This window comes from Lonchura striata, chromosome 2 (assembly GCF_050655825.1).
Source record: "Lonchura striata isolate lonStrDom1 chromosome 2, ASM5065582v1, whole genome shotgun sequence".
Lineage (NCBI taxonomy): Eukaryota > Metazoa > Chordata > Aves > Passeriformes > Estrildidae > Lonchura > Lonchura striata.
Window position 1 is genome coordinate 88,221,663 of NC_140704.1, and position 11,697 is coordinate 88,233,359.

An 11,697-nucleotide genomic window follows, 5' to 3' on the forward strand; every position below is an offset into this window, starting at 1 on the left:
CAGAGACAGCAGCTAGCACAACCTTGGGCAGAGCACAAAGTTAATTTCTTGTTAGCCAGATTGGCTTGAAGTTCCTCAGTATTACTTGAAGTGTTGCAGTTAAGTACGGCTCTGAGCTATGCTTAATTAGGCTGTAAGCAAATGCTCATTTGTAACTCACATGCAGTGTAACAAACTGAATACTCACTGGGAGCAAAGGGAAATTACACTGAAGGTACATTTGCACAAATAGAGCTGGCAGCCTCCTGATTTTCTCCTTCTTGTTAAAATCCTAGAAAATACTAAAAATGTGTTACATTGTACAAATGGTTAGAAATTGACAATCTTTATCCCTGGAACTGAATATGGTACTCTCATGGCCCCCAGCTGACAAGCACTTCCCTTGAACTGACAGCCTCTTTCTGCAGAAGATGAAAGACTCAGGATTAAGATTACTTTTTTCACCTGTGCAGGCAAAAAAAAACCCCAACAAATAACTCAATGCCAAAAAATCAACCAAAACCCCAGACAGACTAGGATGCAAATCATGGTGGGTAAGTATTCTCAAAGAAAATCAAAAACCATGAATCAAAACTTTCACCTAAAACATTGACTGGATCCACATTCAGGAGTAAAACCCAGTCTCAGCACTGCTCATGAAGACAACAAAAGAGGTTCTTGAATATATTTAGGACCTTTTAAATGGTAGATGGAATGACATTAGCTTCAAGTGCAGCAAGAGCATTTTTCAGCAAAACTTATTTGTATCTGCCTTTTAAAGCATGGTTATTTGACAAGACTGTAACAAGAGGCAAGGCTCAGCCTCACTTGGATGAGCTTTACAAAGCTTTAACAAGCTAGTTTGTTAAAGATAAAGGTTCAAAGGTCAGACATGGAAAAAAATTACACAGAACAAACCAGAATATAACACAGAAAAACACATGGAGAATATCAAATAGAAGGTTTTACCTGAATGACTAAATGTTATTATTCCTGTAACATCAGCTTTCTTTTCTGTGCCTCATGAAGAGGACAGTGATCGTTATATATTTAATGTCTATTTCTTTTCAAGCTGTCCCATAAATCCATTATAAGGTGACAGTACTGCAAGCAATCTTTTCATTTTCTCCTATACACAATCATATAGATATATATATATATATATGTGTGTGTATATATACACTTCAAACGTGCTTCACTGCTCTGGAGTTTGTAACAACTTAGTAAAAAGCATTCATAAACTGAAGCACAACAGGTATTTTTAATGCTGAAACTCTGTACCTGATACCTGATGCTTATCAAAGACCCCATCTATAGCTTGCTCAGCAGAACTGAGTACTTGAATGAAAATTGCTGAAAACATTTGTAAAGCTATTTATAAACTCCAGAAACATTGTGGTCATCTTGTTTTTGGTAGATTTTAGCAAGCAATAGGGAAAATACCTGTAACTGGCAACACTGTGACAAGCAAGTTACTTCAGAGTATTTAGCTGCTCTTAAAAGTTTGCAGGCAAAGACATGTTCACAAATGACTCACAGAAGCCTGAGGGTGACTTGTCTGTAAAATTAAATCCAGGTGTTTTACTACGCAGACACTGGTATTTAGCTTAGAATACTCTCATTAATGTTTTGCACCTTTTTTTTCCCAGCAGTTTGGTTTTTTGGGGGTTTTTTTTGTGGGTTTTTTTGAGCAATGTTTGTTCCTTATTAACAGCTTTTTCCTATTCTAATTACCCTACTGTGGCAAGGATGGTAAGGAAAGAAAAATTTTAAAGGTGAATGTAAAAGACAAGTGGAGGAACATGAGCAGGGTCAGCACATGGTGAGACAGGAACCTTCCCTGGTGACTGTCAGGCACAGGCATCAGTCCCAGCACTCAAGAAATGCTTCCTCTGCAGTAGATACATAGATAACATTCCTATGAAATGTCTGGATGGACAATGCACACTGTAAACTCTGTGTGTGCAGGGTGAAGCAGTGTCCTCATAGCCCATCTCTAAACAGCCCCAAAAAACAGAGCAGTTCCTCCCTCTGGCCAGACAAGAGATGTAGGCAGATGGAAGGGGTAACTAAAAAGACCTAGATGCTATAAAGTGGCACCTGTTTGGTAAAACACAGAAGCAGCTTTTAAAGGTCTCTCCCACTTTCATCCCATTTTCCTATAAAAACGTACAGAACAGTGTTTTCTCTGCTTTTAATGAAATCTCACTGGAATTAAGTCTGCTGTGACAAAGCTATTTTATTCACATTTCCCAGAAACATCCCATGCTCAACATGGGATCTTGGACCCAAACTGCCAGCTGATAGTCAATCCATTTTGTTTTGGAGTGCTACTCATTTCTCCCTTAGCAACACCAGAAAAGCCCAGGAATAAAGCACAACAATAGTATTTCCAATTCTGTTGCTACCTGAAATGCAGCAGGAGAAACCAGCTCCAGTAACCCCAGCAGCAGCAGGGTCTACCACTGGAGAGAACAAGCAATCCTAATGCCAGTGGAGAAACATGAGATGTAGCTTCTATGAACCAATGATGGCTTGTCCTTTAGCAAGTCCAGATTAAACTCACTTTTATGCTAATTTTATAAATTATATTCAGATTACAGCCAGGCTGAAGAAAAGATTGAAGGTACTTACATTAATAAAACAAAATCACTTTTTAGTACAGTAATTCTGCACTTCTATTAGGAAGAAGAATAATACAATAAGAATTTGATAGCAATAGGAGGCTATAAATCAAGAGCACAGAGAATTGAAACTCATCCCACAATGACTTAATTAACTTGGTATTAAATTCCAATTGACATTTCCCCCTGTTTAGTAAATGGAACAAAACTATATCTGCAAGCTCTGGCACAATCCAAGAACATCCTATTACCAAAACAATGAACTAACTCCAAGTTCCTTCTTCCCCACGCATCCACACACAAACAACACCTAAGTGAAGATGGACATTTCAAATAGATTTCCACTTTAATCGTGGGCACAGGTCACTGTCCAGGACATTAAAAGAAGTCCAAAGAAGCCTTTTACCTGCTCTGAATGAACAACATCCCTCCTCACACTTAAGGAGCAGCTGTGCTGATGGGTTGGAAAGGAACGAACTAAACACTGGCTTTGCCTTCCATTCCTAGAAGTAGGTGCCAACAAGCAAGCAAAAACTTGGGTGTCTTCCCAGTCCTGCACTCCATACGTCCACAGCATCACCAGGGATCACCAGCAGCTCAGCTGCAGGTGCCAGCACAGCTCTGCAAGAGCTGCCACAGCTCATCTCAGGAAGGACTTGTGGTCAGCTCACCTATCAGCTGCTGGCAACAAAGTGGTGCCACAAGATCACGTAGGATACACACACCAGAGGCTCTAAATTATAAGATGGTGCTTTCTTTCACCAGCCCCACTGGGTAGCAGAGGTCCAAAAAGGCTTCTATCCAAAATAGAAAAAAAGTTTAAAGTTGACCTGAACTCACACCTCGAGTCCAGACAGTATAGATGTCACACAGCCTCAGTGTGGCTATTCCTACCTTGCTGAATGACTCCTTAAAGGCCATCAGCACAATGACATCTCTGATTCATCTCAACCATTCATTTATGGAATAATTACGGACACTCAATCTAGTTCTGGTTTTTTTTTAATTCCCTACTGCACTTATGTTTACACCAAAACCCATTCCTGCCTGCTGCACTAGACAGAGAGAAAATCAGAATTCCTCTCATATTATGCTTTCCTATTTTTCACTGCTTTCTCAGCCTGATAGCCCCTCAGTTTTGTAATTCCTGATCATAGTATAGAACAGCAAAGTTCTACTCTTATTCTACCATTAATAAAATACAAGAGGAACACAGCAAGTGCAACAAGTGCAGAAAATGTGCAAGGGCACACGTAACTAAGAAGCACACAAAAATGTAGTATGAACACACTAATGCAGCTAGTGGTGCAAATACTACAGACTGCTCAGTATTATTACTGTGCAATGCTTTTTAAAACAACTGCAAGTATTACTGTGTGGCTGGAGACCCAGTGGGGTACCAGGACACCTGGAGCAAGGCAGGCTTGGGCCAGGTGGGTTCCATCCATCAGAAGGACAGTGCATTCCCCACTGGTCGTCCTGAGCATACAGCCCTCCTCCCAGCACACCCCCATGGCCAGAGCATCACTACCATCACTTGGTAGGGAGCCAAAATGCTTCTGGGAGCTGGGCCAGGTTTGTGTCATTGGAAACAAAAAAATCCCAACAAATAACACAGTCTTGGGTTTGAGCATGAGATTCCCTTAATATTTCCAGTAATTCATGTTGGGACTGCAACTACTGTTACTGTTTTGGCACTTTCCAAAAAAGCAAGAACAAAGAGACTCATTTCTTTCTACCACAAAGTTTCTTGCTGTAAGAAGCATGAAGAAGCAGAAACAGCAGCTTTGCCTCTGTGCTGATCCCAGTCCTCAGCAGGCCACATGCAGGGCTCCAGCTGGAGAGCCTGCAGACCCACCTGGTGACCAGCGCCAACAGCACCAAGGGCTGCTGGTCTTTAGCGTAGTCCAGAAAGCTTGTTAGACCTCAGATAGTCATCATTCTCTTCCTCAGTAATGAGTAAATGCGACTTTCAGCATGATGTGAACTCACCCCCACCCTGATTTTAGGGCAACATGTTTCCATGAGAGAGGAGGTAAGACAACAAGTAATGCAACATCGTTCCTACCCTGCCCATCAAATTTAGCTCATTTAGTTTGGGGAAGTGTTAATACTCCAAACGAGACAAGGGCACTGAAAGGCCTGCTTTCATGTAGTTAGATCACAGCCCTGAAGCAGAGGCATGCTCTTTCCCTATTTTTTTCAAACACAATTGCAACTACCTTTAAAAAAAGCATCTGAGTTAAACATGCTGCAAGCAATTTATATATAATTTATTTACTTAGTGTAAGAGACTTGCTTCAAAGAAAGATTTGAGAGAAACAGCATGATGTGCCATGGCAAATATTCATGTTTTACAGTTGGGCCAAAGGGAATGCCTAGACTTAGACCTAAGGAAATGACCAGATTATATCCAGCTATAAATTTGGCCTGTTTAGACAAAGTAATGCCCTGTTGACCCACTTAGATGTCAGCATTTATTTTCAAAATGTCTTGTTGCTGAAGATTGTTCCACTGAAGAATCAAGTACAAAATTTACTGTGACACACGCAAAATCTAACTTAGTACATAATGCTTGTATTATACAGAAGTTTATATTTTTGTACAGCTTCTCTTTAGAAAATCAACATCCACATCTTCAAAAGAGCCAACATAATTTTTTGGGGGAAGAAAAATAAAAAAATGTGCATCATAACATATAATTAGAACAATAAAAACTAAGACGTCTGTTTACACAAGCTCCCTTGAAGGATAACTAAATCTGGATAAGAGAATGACATTAATTCATACCCATTTGTGAATTTAACTTGCTAGAAAAGAGTAAATAATTTGGGTGCATTTTGGAAGTTTGCCTGGGCTGTATAGAGGGGGCATGTGAGAAATTTGGCCTATTTTTACAGTTGAAAGCTTCATTGACTCACACAAGATACTTAAGCCTAATATCCTGTGGCATTGCAGTGACCTACATGTAATTATTGCATGCTTTTTCCAAAATATTTGTACACAACCAGAAATTATAACCTAAGTTAGCAACTAGCTCTTCATTTATACCAGCAACACAAAGATGGACTTCAATTGGCAGTAAGGTAGCTGTCTGATGTTTTTAGCAATCTTTTGGACAAATGTTTGGTCTGGACTGGTGTAATTTTCTGGTCTCCATTTTTCTTAGACAAATGTATTTATCCTGTTAAGCAAACAATGCTTAAAAATTTTCAGCTGTCCTTTCTCATGGCCTGCAACCACTTCCCCCTCTTCAGACATGGGGTGATCTTGTGTTTGCAGGTGTGCATGAGCCCCACATACAAAGATGTGAGGAATAGGAAGAGAAAAATATCAAGTAGTCTTGCAATGACCCTGATATCACCCAGACCATGTCCTTCCTGCTCCTGCCTTTTCTTGCCCTTCCTATGCATGGAAAACGGGAGTGCTCTTGGAGATCTGCTGAAGTTTTGGGCTCTGTGGTGATGGGCAGATGGGTGATACTTCGAAGACAAAGTCAGGCACAGATGAAGACGGGAATGATTGGGCATGCATTGATCAGAGAGCTCCTCTCCTGTCAGCCTCCTGTCCAAGCTCACAGACAATGCTGCTCTCAACTCAAGGGCTTAAGGCTTCTTTGCTCTTAGCTCCACTTGAAGGATTATGGTTTCTCCAAGCACAAGACATCTGCACTGTCTCACCGCACCAGCAGCTGAAGTAGCTACTGACTCAACAGCACAGCCAGTTGGTATTTCTCATTCAGGTCCTCACCAGCTGGTTGGCTACATCACTAAAACTTCAGCTGTGTCAATTTTTACAGACCCATGTGCTGTTCTCTATCAGCAACCCGACATCTAACATTTTTCACTGTAAAAGTAAGCTCAAAGTGGGCCATTTCCACCTGCAGACCTGCAATAAAGGATCATACTGGTGAACTCCAAAGAGGCATGTATCTCTTTAATTACAAATAATTCCTTAATGTCTATCACCAGGTTTGTTTGGTCACACAACCCTATCAGCACACATGTTGCCACTGTGGATGTTGTTCAGTGCAGGATAGCCTTTGAAATGTAACCTAAAAGTTCACAGTTATTTCTCTTCTAACTCTTTGACTACTTAATTATGTGCCAGTTTCTCAAACTTCATATGCTCAGATGCTCAGAAAAAAATTACCCTCAAGATTAAGTTCTTTTTCTAAAGCAAAGATTATCCAGAATGAAAAAAAAACAAAAACCCTAACAAACAAATCTGAAATTATTTCAATAAGCCTAACACTCCAGTTTTACTTCCCAGATTGCTTCTCCCATTAAATGATCCCATTTGCCTACAGGTGTGCTTAGTTTTGTGCTAGTACTGAAGACCTGTTATTTCCCACTGTTGTCTGTCTTCTGGGGGGCAGCTGCAGTACACTGCTGTATCCATCAGCTTTAAAAGCAGTATTCATTCAGTGCCTGACTGGCAGCAGAGTTAGAGGTGGCATACTGCTTCCTGCTGTGGTGAAATTAGTACCATTACCCAACAGAGCTTGTAAAAATATTTTCTAAAAAATGGAATTAATGCACTTTTTTGAGTACACTAAAGAAAATGCTTTGTCATCATGAGAAGACAGAAAAAAGCTCCTAGCACAAAAAAGTAAGAACGGTTCATTACAGTTATTTTTCACTGCTTTACTGTTTTTATCTTTCTTTGCTGAGCCAAGAGTAGGAAACAAATGCAGAGTAGTACATAAAGCAATGCTCTGAACTGCTTGTTTAAAAAAGCAGTGGCAACTACATGAAAAAAATAAGAAAGAGACTCAGCATCAACAAGAAATTTGTATGTCAGGCTCCAGCTACAAAATAAAATTTTTCATATGAGAAAAGACAATATCCATTTTTTCAGCCAAAAATGTAATTCAAGCTTTATGACCTGAAAGCTTCTTTACTCACTCTTTCATTCACACATGCATCTTTTTCCTACAGGAAACAATAAACTGGGAAAAAGTATAACTTTCAGTAAAACTTGAACAGAGTTCAAACATTTCTTTATGCCTAAGACTTGGCAATATGACATGAGACTCTTCTATGTTTAACAAGACTGGATCTTTAAATTCCTCTTGCATAACCACTACTAGATTTTATAATCACAGAGTCATATTTTACAATTATTAAACAACAGTGAGGTGTTCCAGGAGGAACAATGCCAACATTTCCTTTCTTATGAAGTCATCAGACCCCCAGCTTCCCAGTGATCTCTCCATTGTTTCACATGGTCAGCAAACAAAATACTCACTTCTTTCTGAAATCCCCAAAAGCTACATTAACCTGAGACCCTCTCAAGTGCCACAAATACAAGCTGACCAAAAGCAACACTTCCTCCACCCCACGTGTGTGCTGTGATGCCCTGTGTGATCAGAGCTGCAGCACTGCTGGCTGGAACTGCTTACTCATTTGTTGGCTTATTTACCTGTAAATGCTCAAGAAGCACCAAAGGAATTCACTAGGTCCTCATATATCCCATGTAAACAGAATGGCTCATTCCCATCTCCAATTTAAACTGTGTTCGTAATTTACAAGCAGAGGACCTTAGGTTAGCATTTAATATTGTATTTATATTTTCCTTAAAGCACAACATATTTTCCCTAACTGCCAGTTATTAAAACTTGCTATTGAACACCTTTAACTAAACTCATAACTCATTTTGTTAGTCAGTAGTTTGTATTGTATTCACAGACATTTCTCTCAGCCAGAGCATGTCGTCAAATAATTTACTCAAATTCCCTAAATCTACATTTTTTAATGGGTTGAAGTTGGAAGGATGTATATCACTTCTTAAGTTATTATTTTTTTTTACTCATGATGTTTAGCAGATTAGTGAAGAGAACTAAAACTGAGTTAAACAAATCAAGAGACTGAACAGAGAGATTATTTTGTTATTCAATGATATTCCATGTTTAAAATTGAGATAGTTTTCTTCCTTAATGACAAAACCAAACCTACTCTCTTTTACCATTCATACTTTAACTATAGAAGGTTTTGTTCAGTTTTGTTTCTCTAACCCTTCATTAAAGAGAGCAAAATACTTTGAGAGGAAAAGAACACTTCCCTACTCTTCCCTCACCCCAATCCATTGTTTCTCAACTGCCTCCAATGAGTTGATAGGCTGAAACGATCACTGTATTTGCATCTGCAAAAGAAACCATTATTTCCAACATGCTTTACCTCCTCAGCTTGTACCCTAAAAGGTTTTAACACTATAATGGATTGTCTTTGATTAAAAAATTTAGCAGCAGGCATATCTATATAATAGAAATTATTTCATTTTAGGCTTTCAAAACATTTGTCAAAAATTTTAATTTTAAAGTGAGGTAGAATAATTTAAAAAAATACAAGGTAAAACTTGTGAAAATAGAAGACTTTTTATTCTGCTTTTATGGCCATCCTTCTTACATACATTAAAAGACTGGTTATTTTTATATTTATCTGCTGTTAAACCACTAGTTTCTAAATTCAATGAAAAAATGACTCACAGATCATTTAGTGTTCCTTAAGGTTTTACAGACCCAAGTTTAGGGTGGCTTGGGTAATTTTAGTAAAACATTGAGCTAAAAGGCAAAGAAACCCTGAACCAGGATAATATTTGGAGAGAGTAAACACAGGTTTATCAGAAACTAAAATTTATTTCAGAAAGACAGCTATGCTACTGTCCTGCTGGCAAGTGCCAGGAGGCAAAATTGCCCCAGTTTTATCTCCCCAGAGTCACTGCCTTGTCAAAACAGCCTCTCTGCTTAGCTAGTACCTGGGTCTCTGACAGAGCCCTGTGCTAAATTCCCAATGGGATGGCTCATTGTTTTTCCCAGGGCATGATTTAGTTATCTGTCTGTCTTGTATGTGTAAGAAATACAGTAAAAGCAGTGGAGATGCACTGTGTCTCTCAGGAAAGGGGGCAGCTGTTTATGGCACTTTTGTTACAACTTACGTGTTGTAACCCAACACAGACCACTCAAAGGCAGACATTTGGGTCTCCTGCTTGTAGCTGTACCCAAGCCCTTTATCTCCCAGAGAGGATGTAGGAGCTAATTACAAACTAATAGAGCAGTGACACAGAACTTCTCAATATTTTTGGGTACTCAAGAACAGAATTGTTGCAAGCAACAATAGCCAGAGTAACTCATATTTCATTCCCATGCAGGTCAGCACAGCTTACAAAACAAAGGTTTTTGAGCCCAGCTGTAGTCTTCAAGTGTGCTTGAGGAATGATACAAAACAAGATTATTGTTTCTAATAGAGTGGAGTAGGACAGAGAAGAAATACTGCTGTGTTGCTGAAGTTACTGCTCCGAACCACATGAAAGGTCAGACTGGGCTATTTTAACTGCTAAGAACCCAGAAAATTACTCCACCAGCTTTCCATGGGACAACCTTCCCCTTAAATTCCGTTACAATGAGCTGTGCCTAGTTACAAGCTATAAGAACACCCTTGCTTTTTGAGCAGCTTCATGAAAAACAGCAAATAAAGCACCACCATGTCTTTAAAAAATTCAGCTGTTCAGTGTTTATGTGACACCTAGAATATGCAGTATAAAAGGCACAGATCCTCATCCAACTCTAAGATAATTCACTTGACTTCAGAATTAGTACATCTTTAGACTGAATAACAAAATCTGAAGGATATTAAGCATCACTGCTCTATTCACAACATGCATTTATCTGAAAGAGGCTTACTTCATTTTTACACATCTTTTTTACAACCCTTTTAAAAAATGTCTGAAGCCTATTTGAAGATACTCTCTCGGCCAGTGCTGCCCTACTCACAGACAAAGTCCACAAGTGTTTTTTACTTATCTGGAAGCTTTCTTTCTGCCTTCAAAATGAAGTACTCCACTGCTGGTTTGCACGCAAATGAATGACCCAAAGCTTCATCCCATACTCACATGCTTACTAGCAGGTTGACTCTGAGGTAAAGATCCAGGGGCCAACACTGGAGAGCTTGCAGGGCTACAAAGTTCTGGGAAGGGATTTGGGATGGCCGGCAAAGATGATGTTCGGAATTGCTGCTCTTCTTCTTGAAGACGCCTACAAATACAGAAGCACTACGCATTAAGAGGAGCAAATTGGCATCACTAGACCTGGCTCTCCTCCCCCAGGGTTTGTGATAATGACACTAAAGACAAGGAATCAAACCTACTCTTTTTCTAGGTAACTACTATACAGTTACAGCAGCTCCAAGCACAAAGTAGGTAATTGCATGCAAAAAATGACCAGGCATCCATGCTTCTTTTGTTGCTGATAATTTGATTACTTGTGTGAGTAAATGAGGTAACTGTGCAAATAAAATGAACAGAAATATCTATCTGTACTCACTGTTGTAAGCACTAGATTACAAGCTTAAGCTGTGTATCCCAGAAAGTCAGTAAACCTCTTCCAAACCAATGTGAAAGAGGAGAAAACAATGGCAGTCACTCAGAACCAAATTCCAAGTGGATTTGAAAACAAACATGAACTACCCTACTGTAGAGTTCTCTAAGCTGAGACTTAAACCAATATTGTTGCCTCATTAGAATACGAGATTCTATCTCCAAGCAACGTGGCATTTCCCGGAGAAATGAAAAGGCAAAGGCGTGGCTCTAGCAATAAACAATTAGCTGGAATTGTACCCTCCCACCTTATGCCCGCTGCACAGTTACTGTTCAGACAAGTTTGCATCCACCGCCTCATGAGTCTACATGTAACAAAGTTTCAAGTTCCAGTCTATAGTACCCCTGGAGAAAAACTAAAACCTACCAGAAAAGCTGTAAGACCTATTCGTGACTACACAGATGGCTTTTGGTTTCCCTGCTGCCCGGGCATCACCACTGAAGATGCACCAGCTGACTGCAGAAGGCTGCCCTTCCATGCCTAAGCAGAAGGCACCATCTAGTGGCAATCATGAAAGTTTCCAAATCAACTAACTTCCGGATTTGAAAGGCAAATCATTAAACATCCAGTCATCCAGTTTGCTCTCATTTTTCTGCATTCCTTCAGCAAGCAGAGCTTCCTCAACAGAGCTGCCTGGGAGACAACTGCTGGGTTTGCCCACAGCAGCATCTGCCACTCTGGGTACTCTCATTGTCTTTGCCTGTACCTGGCAGATGACAA

At 39.7% G+C, this 11,697-nt stretch overlaps 1 protein-coding gene across 8 annotated transcripts in view; it reads right to left on the reverse strand.

The window, feature by feature from the left end:
• GRB10 (growth factor receptor bound protein 10) overlaps nt 1–11,697 on the reverse strand; it is a 144,191-nt gene that overhangs the window by 42,771 nt on the left and 89,723 nt on the right. For all 8 annotated transcript variants that reach the window (XR_014952793.1, XR_014952792.1, XM_021546879.4 and 5 more), the window contains one exon: nt 10,494–10,635. Coding sequence is in view for 6 of the 8 variants with exons in the window: in XM_021546879.4 (XP_021402554.1) it covers nt 10,494–10,635 (142 nt within the window). In the remaining 2 variants the exon portion in view is untranslated. The remainder of the gene's footprint in view (nt 1–10,493; nt 10,636–11,697) is intronic.